The 15,767-nt window shown below is 43.3% G+C and overlaps 1 protein-coding gene across 1 annotated transcript in view; it reads left to right on the forward strand.

The window, feature by feature from the left end:
• Window positions 1-15,767, forward strand: part of Nek10 (NIMA related kinase 10) — a 197,853-nt gene that overhangs the window by 22,855 nt on the left and 159,231 nt on the right. The window contains 4 exon segments of the mRNA XM_021182541.2: window positions 6,827-6,911; window positions 11,011-11,052; window positions 13,228-13,306; window positions 14,279-14,350. Coding sequence (XP_021038200.1) covers window positions 6,827-6,911; window positions 11,011-11,052; window positions 13,228-13,306; window positions 14,279-14,350 — 278 coding nt within the window.

Raw genomic sequence — 15,767 nt, forward strand, 5'->3', positions numbered from 1 at the left:
AAGGAAGATAAAAGAAAATATGGAGATGACTGATGTGTGGTCCCCCTTTCCCTCAGCAAAACAATTACTCACATTCCAATATAAGAGGAAATACAGATATTTATAATTTACGGTCAGACAACTAAAGTCTGGATGAGACAGGTGAGTGGGAACTTTAAATGTTGGCCCAGTTTTGCTTGTGGACAATCTACACATACTTGAATAGTAATTTCACCCTGAAAGCATAATGAACTGGGAATTGGCCTTGGCTGTAGAACATGCTACTATTGTGCTTCATTTTTGCCCAGGTGTCAATGTTTTTTATCTTCCCTTTCATGCTCCTAGATGTGTTCTCTTCCAATCCACATGTGCAGACACCTCTTTCTGGGTTCTTTTCCTAAGATTGACTTAGTCTCTGTTCTGCAGCTAGACTTGTTAATGCAGCCAGCTAGGGCATGCCTGCAAGTCTTTTCCAGTAGTTCTGAAAGGAAGTCCTGCCTGAACCTGAGGTTACAGGACAGGCTGCTCTAGATGTGTGTCCATGTGCAGCATCAATCCAAATCTTCCATGCTCTCTCTGCCATAACATGATTCGTGTGTAGTAGAGTGTGACATTAGAAATAAAGTCTTGACATTTCTATCTCATCTGCCTAGTGTCTGTCTAGTATCATGTGGTGGTTGTGAAGAGAAGTAGCAGTCGTCACAGTAGTGACAGATTCTTTGTTAACTGACCAATCACACTTTTCTTTAATGCATCTACTTCCTGTTGCACTGTGTTTCGTTGATATATGGCTTCTATATTGCAATGGAATATAATTCACCTGTGAAATGAACTCACTCATGGGGCTGGAGGTGGGAGATTTTGTGAAGTTAATGACACAGTAGTTTTAAACTGGTAGAATTTGATGCACAAGGCTGGGGACAGATGGTGACACTGACAACTGCAGAAAGCAACAAGATGGGACTACAAGAGTTGATTTGGAATATTAAAGCCTGAAGAGACTGAAAGAAATGACAAGTCATTCGAATGTATTTACAAAGAGGAATCTTATGCTCTCAAAGCCAAAAATGAGTTAAAAGGATGTCAGGCCACATACAATGACAATTTTCTTTAGAGAAATTCTGTCAAAACATCAAAATGAATGCTGTGTTTGGCATGAGAGAAAGTAATAAATTGTATGTGGCACCAGGGTAAAGTTTCTCTTTGTTAACTATGCTCTCTCTGCTGTGTGCTGTGGCTTCTCATCCAGAGAAGCCTGACAGGCAGAAAGCTGAATTACTGTGCCTTCCCAGGGAAGAACTTCTTGTCCTTGGCCAACACATCACCACTCAAAGCAGCCATAACCTGGCTGGGATCATTATATCTGTGCATGACAGATGTGTTTATAATCCTTAAGTAAGCTACTGAGAGCCAGGTGTTAAGTAACAGACCCATCTCAATAGCCACACATCATAGCTGAAAGCATCTCTTTCCCCTTCTTTCTCTTGTTCTTCTCCCCCCTTTTCTATCCTTTCCCCCTCCTTTTCTTCTTTTCTCTTTCCTGGAACCTCACTTTGTAGCTCAGGCTAGCCTTGAACTCCTGATCCTGCCTCATCTTCCCAAATGCTATGACTATAGGCCTTGGGCATCAGTCCTGGCTCTAATTCTCATGTCCCATGCTGGCCTGGCTCCTGAAGTGGCTCCCTACTGTGACTCCATCTCTGTTTCACGTGTCAATGCGAGGTTTCTTCCTGCTATGTTATTTAAAGATACCATTCCTGAAACAGGACTTTTAATTTTTCTCTCAACCCACAAGGAGATTTCAGCTTTTGTCAGCACTGTCTATGGAGCTAACCTAGGCTGCCAGCATTTCTAGCCTTTGAATTTATAGAAGGCTACCTGGGTTCCCTGCTTTACCTGTGTGGTTTTCCTTTACTTTGTCATCAGCATAGCTTCTGGAAGAATCCTTTCATAATCTTAGTAAGCTCATGTGAGTTCTTTGCTTAAAGTCTTCTAGAACATTCCTAGTCAAAACTTCCAAAGGCCCCCTTCCTACCTGCAAGTCCTCAGGCTCTGCCTGCTGCTGTCTGACCACAGCTTCTGTTTTCTCACACTGCTATTTTCTGCATCAAGCCTAGGGCCTGAGCTACAGGCTTTTCTGCTGTTATGACACAAGTTTCTTCAAAGCTCCTATCTTCAGCTCATATGATGCTGATCTTACCAGAGAGCCTTCCCTGGCCATCTCAAAATAGCACCCTGGTCTAATGTACCTGGCCTTGGTTGTCCTTTGCCATCTCCCCTTGATAGTCATGGGTCTTTACAACCGGGACTTCTGGGCCATGTCCTCCAAAGGGGGCCCAGGGTTTGCCTCTGCTGCATCCCAAGCTCATTCAGAACCAGGCAGATGAGGCATGGTGATGAATATCTGGAAGCACTGTGCACAGTCCATCAAATAGAAGAAAGGAGATGAGTCTTTTGTAGTTGTTGGCCTGAGTGCCACAGGCCCCACGTGGTTTTCTTTCTGGGTAGAGTTTGTGAGCTAGACTGCATGGGTAACAGAGAGGATGGAGCACAGAGACCCAAGAGGGGATTGATGGGGATTCCAGACAGTGGCATCCCCACATGTGTTCTTGTTTCTCTTAAGTTTTATCAAAGTAGGTATGGAGTTTGCTTTTCCGTTAACCCAGGTGAGTGTTAATGAAAGCAGTGCCACAGCATGAGAAAGGAACGCATTCTGACCTGCAGCATGCTACAGGTAGCTCTGAGCAACAGCCTCTCCACATCCACACACATACAGCCTCTACACATGTACACACACACATCCATGTGTTTTCAGCTACTGGCTGCTTGTCATTTGAAGCACTCACGTCACATACTAGCTTCTTCCTCTGTGAAAGAAACAGAAACCCCATCTCCCTTCTCGATGTTTCAGATGTTATGTGTGCAGTGACATTTTCCTTTTGATACTGATAGCAGAAAGTGATGTCCTGGACGAGCGTGGTGGAAGCTGAGTGTATTAATAGTCCTGTGAAAGCAGTGGTGTACGTTCAGTCAGCAGAGAGCTGAAATTCTTTGCCCATTTATGAATTCACTCCTGTGTGGCTGTCATGTGGAGACAACCTCCAGGGAAGCACTGTCAATGCAGCCAATGACTTTTCAGGGCTGCCTCCAAGGACCCATCTCTTGTTCCCATGGCAAACATGTCTGAGTAAGTGCTTTCTCCATGTTCACTAGGAGCCCAAGCAAAAGGGGCCTGCAGTGGAGTGGCCAAGTCAGCCAAACAGATGCTGATCTCCATTGGTGGCTGTTTTCCATGTAGTTCTTTGGCTACACTGAGTCCTGTGTTTTCTAGTTCCCCTGACTCTTGATGAGCAGAGGTGCATGCAATCAATCCCCCACAGAGCCAGGGCTGCATCCCTTGTGGCCCATCTGCTCTACTCAGGGTTCCAGGCTAGGAGCCAAGGAAGGCCTCCTCCTGAGGTCATTCTCATGGGGCAGAACCCAAGGACTCAGCCATCAGGAATCCTATTTACAATAGCAGAGTAATAACTATGAGAAATATTAATAGCCTTGGGCTTCTATCCCAAAATTGCAAAGCAAAGCAAACCAAAACGTGATTTGCCAGGAACATTCAATTCAGACTATTTTGGATCCCTTCATTTGGTTAGATTCCATGAAGAGTAAAATTAAAGTCCACATTGGAATTTCAGTTCTCCCTCTCTCTCTCTCTCTCTCTCTCTCTCTCTCTCTCTCTCTCTCACTCTGTCGCTCTGTCTCTCTCTGTGCCCCCTCCCCCTCCCCCGTGTGTGTGTGCGTTTATNGCCAGGAACATTCAATTCAGACTATTTTGGATCCCTTCATTTGGTTAGATTCCATGAAGAGTAAAATTAAAGTCCACATTGGAATTTCAGTTCTCTCTCTCTCTCTCTCTCTCTCTCTCTCTCTCTCTCTCTCTCTCTCTCTCTCTCTCTCTCTGTCTCTCTCTCCCCCCTCCCCCTCCCCCGTGTGTGTGTGCGTTTATGTGTGTGTGTGAAATAAGGAGAAAAAAGGCCTTTAAATATGTATTTTAATATGGGAAAAAATCCACAGGAAAGGTCACAGACTGTCCTGTGAAGACTGGCCTTGGCTATCAGGAAGAATACTGAGGAAGAATACTGTGCACATATTTGTACCACAGATCCTGTTCCCCTTGGATACTGGAGTGCTGTAGGCATTCAGTGGTGTCAGGTTGCCCATGGCTTTTGCAGCTGTTGCTAGCCACTGTTCTTCCCTGGGCAGGGGAAAGAATCATTGAGCTGGGGGCCTTTGCCCTGTACCCTCTTCAAAATTAGAGTATTAGAATGATCATATTTTTGCAGAATTTTCCCATATTTTCGCCAATGAAGAGTCTGAAGTATGGAGAGTCTGTGAGTACTCAGCAAGTGCTTTATGCTGACCTACAGCCTCCACCTATTTTAAAATCAGTCTTTAACATCCAAGGTCATTGGCTTTACTCCGTCATTTTCATGCTTTTGTTCACTCTTCTCCAGGCTCCCCTTTACTTCTTCCTTGGAGACAGTCTCACTAAGTTGCTTGCTTTGTACTCCAAGTTTCTAATCTTCCCGTCTCCACTTCCTAATGACCTGGATGGCAGGCCTGTGCTTGGAGAGTCTGCCTAGCAGGGAGTCCAGGGGTTGGTTGATTCCTATTTTTATTTTTCCAAAGAAACTGGGCTGTGTCTCATGGCATAGGGGGGTGACTGCTCTAGAGAGGGGATGCTGTTGTTGGCAGTGGCTGTGGGCAGCTGCCAATAGCCTTGTTGGTGGTAGCAAGCTTAATTCCCAGCAAGTTCTGATCATGGGCTGTTCTTCTGTATCTGTGTACTGGGAATATGGACAGCAGGGAACACAGACATTCTTGGGAATAAAACCATGGGTCTAATGCCCTGCCAACCTCCATCTCGGCAGATGGAAGGAGAAGTGGGTGGTGTTGCCATGGAATGGGGACTCCTAGTACAGCCACCACAGATGCCACCCTGACTCATTCACTAGGTTTCCAAATGTGCAGGTTTGGGGGAAGGGTTGAACTCCTCAGTACTATAGAGAAGACAGACCTGACTCTTACTTCTAGAGCCCCAGAATAGATCTAGGACAGACCAGAGGACAGTTGCCCTGGGTTTTCAGCTCAGGTCAGAGTCCTATATATATATGGCAGGGGCATTTACAGTATTGTGGCAATGCCTTATGTACATCCAGGTGAATGACATTTGGAGTCTGAAATACTTCCTGTTATTTCCCCATTTCCCTTGACTAAGGATGGAATTGCAGAACCTTTGTGTTTCAGGCCTTTGTTAATATTGGCACCATGAATGATTAATTTTGAACTAGCTTGCAGAGCAGTATGGGGCATGCATCACCAGGCTGGACTTGCCTTCTATAGACAATGACTGGCTGCACTTACAATAGCACGATCCAGAGCAGGGCAGTGGTTAGCTGCCTTTTTCACCACAGGAGGATACTGGGCTGTGTGCTCACTTCTGCACTAAACATGCTCTGAGTTAGAATAGTACAGGTTATGGGAGTCCTGGTGCTGGAGAGCCACAGAAGGCTGCCATTGGGAAACACCTTAGGCCCTGACTCATAGACAACCTGTTGCATAGCTGGAAGGGAACAAGGGATTGTGGTAGGAGGTAGGCTTAGAGGCACATGGGAAGACAGATCCCACAAAGCCTGTGGGCAAGATGATGGATTGATTGTGAGACTTTTATTCTGTGGGGTGGGGTGCTGCTAGGGTGTTGGGAAGCATGGAAGATTCCTTTAACATTTTAACATCTACTGCCAGCTGTAGCTACACTCAAGACGCTGAGTGATGAAGCACGTGCTCTCTGAGACCCAGCAAGATGTGAAGAACAGAGACTGTTCCAGGGGAACAGAATGGTCAGGGGACCTTCTGTTGTCTTCCTTCAGTGTTAACCAGAGAGGCAGTGGGCTGCTAGTGCTGCTTCTCCAGCTGCTCCAGCTTTTCTGCTGTTCCAGCAGCTGCCTTTTTTGTTCTGAGAAGGTCTTAATGCTCAGACTGGCCTTGAGCTTGATTTATAGCCAAGGAGGACCTTAAATTTCTGGTCTTCCCAGCTCTAGGCTTTTCAGTGTCTACCACCATGCCTGGCTCAGAAATGTTGTAAAGACAATAGGGGATTCTTTTTTTTTTTTTTTTTAAAGATCTATGTATTTTATGTATGTGAGTACATTATCCCTGTCTTCAGACGTGCCAGAAGAGGGCATTGGATCCCATTACAGATAGTTGTGAGCCACCCATGTGGTTGCTGGGAATTGAACTTATGTCCTCTGGAAGAACAGTCTGTGCTCTTAACCACTGAGCCATCTCTCCAGCCCCCGAGGGGATTCTTGTTTTACTTCAGGAGACTGGTTTTGAACTTAAGACCCTTCTCCTCAGCCTTCAGAGTTCTGGAATCTTGATATCAAGGTCAGCCTAGGCTACAGAATGAAATTATCTCACGGTGTTTTGTTTTTGTCCTCTTAGTACATGTGAGTAACTTCTTCAAGTGGCTACTTAGTGGTTAGGGCATTGATATTTATTAAGCCAGTCCTAATTATTGGAAGCCTTAGCTCTTCATTTTGATTTAGGGACTGCATGAACTACTTCTAGGTCAGTGTGAGTCTCTGATGCAGGTCAGTTTGGAACCACAGTGGTGAAGATGGTTTCTGTATGTTTTTCATTGGTGTGGGTCAAGGGTCACCAAGCCACAGTCCTTTACAGAGGAAGCTGAACTGGGTCACCAGCCCCTTCATTCACAGGCTTCACTTCCCTTCATAGTTGTGTGCTGCCTGTGAACTATCTAAACACCAACATGCCTTCTCTTCTCTTTCAGAGAGTGGGTTAATCGTGCTCCATCCATTCATTTTCTGAGAGTGTTAATTTGTCTGAGGCTGCTAATGCGGGATCCATGTTATCAGGTTGGTTGAAAAAAGTAAACCCGTTCTTCATTTGAGACAAAAGTAAAATAATGAAATTAAAAACACAGTGGGCATTTTATCAAAGTGAACCATGTTAATGTTTCTGTCACTAGTCAGGACCTTACAGATGTGACATATAGCTCACCTGCTATTGGAAAAGGTTATGAAGAAGCAATTTGGAGACCCATACATATGGTTGTTTATACTTAACCTACAAGGTTCAATGACTGAGTTCTGGTCTATGTGTTCACTGCTATAAAACCTTTGAAGCCATTTCAAGTTCAAGGAGGTACATAGAAGGCCACACACTGAAGCATGTTTAAAGCCACAAGGCTCTCAAGGGCAAAGTCAGCAGTGACAAGAAGGGAGCTCACTGTGTAACTCTAGAGGCAGCCCTTAGAGACTGCAGGGCTGTAGCCTGTTAGCTACCAAGATCTCATCCCTTCCCAGCTTCCAGTTGGTAACTCTGAGCCCAGGAGAGCATAGGGCCTCCCTCTATTGGTGTCAGGGGAGGCCTGTAGCTAGAATCTTCCCTTTTTAGCTGGATATGCTGCCTCTAGTTTATAGCCTCTTGTATTTTAATGTACACAGGAATCCATGGGAATCCAGTGGATACAGATTCTTCCTCAGGAGGAAGAAACAGACCCCTGACTCTACATGTCTTTTTAAAGATGTATTTTTATTTATGTGCATGTGTCTGTGTCTGTTTTGAGTGTGCATTACATGTCTGCCTGTGCCTACAGATGCTAGGAGCGGGTGTTGGGTGCTTGGTACTGAAGCTGCAGGTAGTCATGAGCGACCTAGATATGGGTACTGGGAATCAAACTCCCATCCTCTGTAAGAGCAGCAAGTGCTCCCAACCTCTGAGTCATCTTTCCAGCCCACTTCTGCACTTCTAATACAATTCCAGGAGATATCAAGGCTGCTGGGCCGGAGTTCACCTTGAATAGCAAAGGCTTAGTGTTTTAGCAGTGAAAGTTGAAAGAATGGCCTACCCAAGGAGTCTGGGCTAGAACCTTATTCTTTCTGGCCTGGCTTGGAGGAAGGAAGGGAGCTTCAGAGTATGCTATTTGCAAGGTTTACTGTGTTTCTGAAGCACCTAGAGGTGTTTCTGATCAGTAGGGCTGTGGTTAGGCAGAGTGCCCCGTCCCCAGAAACGAGGCTGCTGGCTGAGGCTGACACCTCATGGCTGCTTCTATTCAACCCTGCTAATATCTTGAGAATGAATTATTTGTAAATACAGTTGTTGTTTCTTCCAAAGGTTCTTGTTTTAAGCTGAGCGTTATAAACTACTGGGAAGCCACACTACCAAGGCTCTTATGGTAGATTTTTTTTCAATTTCAGCCAGATTGATCTATTCATTTCTCCAGTCATCATCTTTCCCAAACTTAGCACCAAAATGTGTCTCCTTTTGACTGGAGTGTTCTGGGGCTCTTGGTCACAGTATACCCTCTGTTCAGAGGCTGACCACCTTCCTCCCGTATATTCTGAGCTGGCCTTGTGCTGTTACTGCCGACTGCAAACCTTTGCATGTGTTGTTAGGGCATCCACCAAATGGCATTCTGTCCTGGCTGTCCACAGTTGTGAGCTTCTATGTAGAGCTGGGTGAACCATGCTTTTACAGATACTTCTACCAAGTAATGTGAGCTGCACATAAAAGGAGGAGCACGTGTTTGGCTTTTCTTGTCAGGCCAGGGTGTGCTGACTGCTCCTACTCTATGAATTCCAGCCCCACAAGGAGGTCTGGTAAGTCTCCATATGGATAAAAAGACTAAATGCAGAATATTAAAGAGCATTCAAGGAGGAACCACCAGTTCTCAGACTCTCAAGACATTAGCAAAGGGTTTGCCTCAGAATACCTTGTTTGCTGAGAAAATTAGTGACAATTGATCTGCTTTTAAGGTATTGCCTTTGTCTGTGCTGCTTTTGATTGATTGGCAGAAGGTAGATTACACTTCTCTTTAAAGCAAAGAATGCACTGACTATTCTGTTTATGATATTTTGATACTTACTGGCCCAGTGTCCCTGGCTGACAGTCTTTCCATAGAAGGGGAATCTGCCCAAGCCTCTGCTCCTGGTCTGCCTCCTAAACAGAAGCCTGTGTGCTCTGCCAGTTGTATAACACTTTGAGTTGCCAAGAATTCTTGGCCAAAATCACAAAGGCCATGCTAGGGATTACTCCAAGGTACTGCAGTGAATGTCAGCAAGCCTTTGCCACCACTGCTCTTTCCTCTACTCTACCTCAAGTCAGTGTGCAGGCCTAGACTGTCTCCACTTCTCATGGCCAGTCTTCCTGCTCATGGCCTTCTAAAACCACATCATGGGTTTTACAGAGGAACCATAAACCAGGCTGCTGGGAGCCTACTCCTTTCTCTTCTTAGTTATTTGATATGTTTGGACTGTCGTGCAGGTCTCTTCCTTCCTTCAGGAGTAATGCCCTTCTTCTGGCCAGGTTCTCGTTACTTCTATTGATCTTTTTTTCTCTCATGGTGCCTCTCCTTCAGGTTCTCATCATCATAAAATTATCCTCTCTCTCTCTCTCTCTCTCTCTCTCTCTCTCTCTCTCTCTCTCTCTCTCTCTCTCTCTCTCTCTCTCTCTCTCTCTCTCTCTCTGTGTAGGCAGGTAACAAAACACATCATGTGGAGGTCAGAGGACAGCTTATGGGAAGTGTTTCACTCCATCCAGTTTAGGTCTCTGGAATGGACTCAGCACTAGGCTTCACAGCAGTTGCCTTTATCTGATGAGACAATTTTGTGGCCCATGACTTCACTTCTTTTTCTTTTACTTTTTTTTTTTGTTTGTTTGTTTGGTTTAGTTTGGTTTTTCAAGACAGGGTTTCTTTGTATAGCCCTGGCTGTCCTGGAACTCACTTTGTAGACCATGTTGACCTCAAACTCAGAAATCCACCTGCCTCTGTCTCCCAAGTGCTGGGATTAAAGGTGTGCACCACCACCCCCGGCTATGACTTCCCTTCTTAAAGCATCACGTTATCTCCACAGTCTACTTCTTCCTATCAAGTCCACGTACCACTTAACTTACACATAGAACTCAATGTATACATTTTACTCTGGAAGCCAGTTAACTAGCCAGCCATATGTAGCCAGGCCTTTTTCCTTGAACAAGATGGCTTATAGACTTACCTTCTAGTGTGCAGAGGCTTAGGTAAATGCTCAATGGAACTTCCAACTGCAGGAAAGATGGAAAAGAACAGAGAACCCATTTATTTTATTTTATTTTTTTATGTGCATTATTGTTTTGCCTGCATATATGTCTGTGTGAGGGTGTCAGCTCTTGGGATTGTAGACAGTTGGGAGTTGTTATGTGGGCACTGGGAATCAAACCTTGGTGCTGTGGAAGAGCAATCTGTGCTTTCAATCATTGATCCAACTTTCTAGCTCAGGAAATCATTTTAAAAGATATAGTTATTTAAAATATTTTTGTATTAGAGGATTTAAGTCAGATTTTAAGCACAGATGGAGCACATTTACAGGGTAAATGTCCACCAAAGCTAACTATAGGAATTTCTAACACATTGCTTGTCAGAGGTCCTTTTCTGATGTCCTTTGACCACAGGGTAGTAGGGGCAGAGCCACGTTTGCTCATGGCTTTGCTGCTCTGAGGAGCCCTTCCTCTCATGTACCTCCTGAGTGCTGTTTGCTTTGTCCTAGTTTTAAATCTTGGCTTCTCCCAAATGTTCTGTTCCCCATTACCACTGTTGCTCACAGTGTCTTAGCTCCTGGCCTTAACAACTACCAGTTGCTGCTGCTGCTTTTTGTCCACAAGTTGATATTTTTTAGCCTTGGGAGTTTCCCAAGTTTAACTTTTTTTTTTTTTTTTTTTTAATGATAAGAAGAAGTACAGAGAAATGAGGTTGCAGTTCTGACCAATGGTTTTTGTTTGTTTGTTTTAATCTCCACAAACACAACTTTTATATTCATTAACAATTTATCTCAAGTATGAAATGCCAAATACCAAAAATTCTGTGTTTATGTTAGAACTTGAAGAACAGTAAAACATCATAGAACTTAGTAAAAGGAATCACTCATAAACCACGAACCTTCTGTCCTTCAATATGCTCTGTTTCTTTTATTTTATTAGGAAATACTCCATAAATTGGGTGGTATTGAGGACCTTGCTCAGGTAAGATTGGTTCTGTGGTAGCAGGCTTTGCCTTTGCATTCTAGTTAAGTTTTGGTCAAGGATTAAATAAGCATATAGTATAGGCTAAACTAGGTGCCCTCGTCCTTAACATGCCTCAGGTTGATGTAAGTGCAGTAGCCAAGAGATGACCTTCTTTCCTCAGTTATGTTTGAGCTCCCATGATGTGATGCTAATTCTCAAGGCAGTCAACAAATGCTTGACTTGTTTCTGCTGCGTGCTGGGGCAGGAACAGATGGGGTTGATAGTGCTGGCCCTGAGACATGACACTCAAAGGCAGAGAGAGAGAGTGATGGAAATATTGTCCTTGCTAATTAGCCTCATTTATCCAGCCTGTTTGGGGGAAAGGTGCTGTAAAAAATCACATTAAAATTTTTTTTGCCATGTTTTCAAATAAATTTAAAAAGCTCTTAAAGTCAAATGTCTTAAGTTAATGATGACAAGATTATTGTCAATAGCCAGCATTGGCTGGCCAGATCACTTACCATGATGTAAGGAAATATCAAGTCATTACAAAGTATGACTTCATTACATATTTATAAATTGAAGATAATATAAGGAATGATCTTGATTTTAGGCTTTTTGTGCTTTAAAAACAATTTTCTAAGAAACTCCTCTCATGTCTTATAGTACCTTAAATTATGATGAATGACTAACAGGTGATCATATAGGCTGAGCAGCTATTCAACAACTTGGCTTATTGAGAGAATAAAAAACAATTTTAGGGCCTGTCATTGAGTTGGAATTCCCAGTCTTCCAAAACCTGTGATAAGAAAGGAGATTATTTATTAACTTATATATTTATTTACTTTAAAATATATTTTAGTTTTTTTTTTTTCAGGATAAGAGATTAGACAAGTACTCTACCACCAAACTCTATCCTAGCCTTTGTGTTTACTTTTTGTTTTTTTTTAAACTTTTGATATGGATCTCACTAAAGCAGCTTCAAATTTGCAGTCTTCTTGCCTCAGCCTGTGTAGTAGCTAAATAATAGGTCTATCCACATCATGCTATTTTATTTACTTATTTATTTTGCTCATTTATCCTTACATGAGAAATTGTCACACCATGTAGCCCATGTTGGACTAAAACTCCAAATGATCTGTCTCAGCTTCTTGAATGTTGAGTCCTGTGTTAACAGACCAGCAAAAAGTGATTTATGCTAAATTCACAGTCTTCAGAATTCATTCTGAGCTAGATTAATAGAAGATCATGCCTAGTGGAAATGTTGCCTTTGAATACGAAATTTCCCTACAATCTCCTGTGTTGATATTTGGTGCCCAACTGTGGTGCTATATGGAGAGTCAGTGGGAACCTCGAGGCAGGGCTGAGCTGGAAGAAGAAGGGGCCACAGAAAGATGCCTGCCCCAGCCCCTTCCTACCATTCTCTCTGCTACCATGAGTTGAGCATTTTTTCTCTGCCTCACTTTCTTTAAATAGTTTCTCTCAGTGTTTGTCACACCTATGGAGACTGAACACAGCTTAAATCCTGGGAAGATGATTCATGCTCAGTGTTTAAAATGTTCATTTGTTTGTTTGTTTGTTTATATGTATATGAGTGATCTGCCTTAGCAGAGACACACACACAGAAGAGGGAATCAGCTTCTATTACAGATGGCCATGAGCCACCATATTGCTGGGAATTGAACTCAGGACCTCTGGAAGAGCAGCCAGTATTCTTAGCCATCTCTCTAGCCCCCTTGTTTAGTTTTTAAAGAGAAATCTAACTGAAGATGTACCTCACTGAGTGAAGTCCATGTCCATATATTGTAAAGGGCATCACCATTTTAACATAAGCATTCACACTGTCTATGCTTCTCTGAGCCTATTTCTTAAACATTTTGCTGCAAGGTGAATCAAAGAATCAGGTTACCCTGCATATCTTATATAAGCTGTACCATGAAACAATTCAGTTTAAGTCATTCTGGGATTTTTGAGAGCTTTCAGAATTCTTTCAACTTTTGGGGCATTTCAGGAAGAAACCATGAATCACTAAGTCCTGTGCCCCACCCTTGAGTGCCACAGGCCCAGGAGTACTGAGCAGTTCTTAGTGACCTCCCTGCCATCCTAGGCTCATCCTAAGACCTGCACTCTTGTTTCCTATGTATTTTTGGTGCTGGCTTTCTGACTGGCTTATTGGGTTGGTCTTTCATGCAGTACATGGAGATCGTGGCCAACGAGTACCTGGGCTACGCTGAGGAGCAGCACTGTGTGGACAAGCTGGTCAATATGACGTGTAAGCATTGTTGCCAGGCACCCAAAGAACCTCGTGGACTTGCTGGGGGAAAGGAGTGTGATCTTTTCGCAGGAGAAAGAACACCTGCTGCTCTTATTATTGTTCCACTCACATGGTGTGTGCCTTTGTGCCAATGGTATCACATGTCCCCACATCTCACCATGGCAGCTCTTTCTTTGGCAAGCGTATTTGTTTCAAGGAAGAAGTCTTTCATAAAAGCGACATCTGTTGTGACGTTGAAAGAAAACCTTTCGATTTCTGTGAAAATGTCAGACTTCAGGGATTTTGCTTCTAAAATTGGGTAATAATTATTCCTAGCTCATATAATTTAGAATACCCACAACATGAAAAAGAAAACTGAGAATCTCCCCTGAAGACAGCAATGTGGAAGCTGTGGCCTGGGTGTGAGGCATCTCAGGCATTCTTCTGGCTTCCTCAGAAAGCTTGACCAGTTTCTCTTCCACATCTCTCCTATTGCCCTTCACCCACCCCTCCCCCTTGCAGTCCCTCTAGGTGTGGTCAGCCACAGGATTCCTGCTGCTTTGGGTGCCAGCTCAGCCCATTGTACTTGTGTGGATAGACTGGTTTCTCATGCTTTGCTGGTTGGGCCTACGGTGGCTCTTAGGGGCAAGGGAGATACTGGGCACCAGGAGTTCCTGAGGACAGCTCTCTCAGTGCAGTTTTATGGTCTGCCTGGCCTCCCATCTCGTTGTAAGCTGGAATAATGAGTAGGGTCTTTTAAGTACATGCCATGACCTTGTAATAAACAAGGTTTAGGAACCTGTTCAACTTTAAATACAAGGGGAGTTTGCTTTTGTGCTATTTGCAGATTTACTATACTAGGTGAGCTTCTAGAGTTGAAATATGCAGCCCTGTCCTCCACTATTCCTTTTGGGGGTCTCTGTTCCCCCTTTCTCAGTTTCATGACAGCTGTTTCTCGATCTCCCTTTGAATGATTTCTTTCTTTAATAGATATTTTTCAAAAACTTGCTGCTGTGAAAGACCAAAGAGAATGGGTCACTTCAAGTGGAGCCCACAAGGTGAGTGGGCCCCTAGAGTGCTGAGGTTCTACATGGCCCTGTGTGTCATCTGTCGCTCTCCAAGTTCAGAGCTTGATACTCAAGCTACATGTCATTACAAGTGGAAAGACTATTCACCCAGCCTAAAATGGCTTCTCTACTTATCTTCTTATGTTCTTTACCAACGCAAGGAATAAATGAATGGAGCAGCATATGAAGGTTTTTACTTTTCAATTCTACTCCAACTGAGTGCATCACTTAACTTTCATGTTAAAGCAAAATCCATCTGTATTGTAAGGTTTTATAATTAGAATAATATGAAATCAGCATTTTCTGTAAGTCAGAGATAATTGAATATAGCAATTTATGGGATGCAGACTCACAAGGTGGTGTGGTATTGTAAGCTATGGATTAAGTATTCATTTTAAGGTGCTGAAGATGCAGTTCAGAGAAAGACCTTGGGTCCTGGGCTCTGCATTCCCAGGAACACCCCCACCCCCACCCCATACACACACTCCCACATGTCAGTGTGTACCGTAAAATACATGAATGTTGGTTTAGTGGTAACAGACATTTAACAGGCAGATGTGTAGAACTGATTTCAATAACCTGTTGAGTCCTCCTATCTCAGGAAGACCTAACTTGTGCTGCTTGTGGTCTTATGCTTATGGGGGAGAGTTTAGGTGACACACAGTAGTTTTCACTTTAACAGACAGTGATTTTATTGATGTTGCTTACAATTTGACAAAACAATAACATTAAGTTGTTAAGTTGGCTTAGCAACAATTTTGAAAAGGATATTTGTAGAATTGAAGTTTGTGAACCATATCACACAGTGGTGGAGATCAAGGAGGAGTCCAAGAGAGATGCTAACTTCAGCATAAGGAAGTGTAAAGGGATCCATGGGATGGAAACAAAAGTACATCCCCGCATTCCCACATCCCGGCATCCCTGCAGAGCTTTCACAGCTCTGACACGAGAATGTTTGGCAAGAAAGTAGTGGGGGACAGGAGTCTGTGGTCTAAAAAATTGGAGAAAGAGCATTTACATTAATGGGGATTCAATGAAGGCATTCTTCTCCAAGGAAAGGCATGATGGATTAAGCAATTTGGTCCTAGTTATAAAAAGGCTATGTTTTCAGTGGTTTGCAATCTGTGGGTTGTGGCCCCTTTGACGATCAAAAGACCCTTTCACAGGGGTTGCATATCAGATATTCTGAGTATCAGATATTTACATTACAGTTCATAGCAATGGCATAATTATACTTATGAAGTAGTGAGGAAGTAATTTTATGTCACCACAACATGAGGAACTGAATTAAGGGGTTATAACATTAGGACCATTGAGAACCACTGGTTTAAGGGTTTACATGGGTAACATTGGGAAGAAAAATACAAGTAATTATAAAATTATATATATATATATATATATGTATATATATA

This window comes from Mus caroli, chromosome 14 (genome assembly GCF_900094665.2).
Source record: "Mus caroli chromosome 14, CAROLI_EIJ_v1.1, whole genome shotgun sequence".
Classification (NCBI taxonomy): domain Eukaryota; kingdom Metazoa; phylum Chordata; class Mammalia; order Rodentia; family Muridae; genus Mus; species Mus caroli.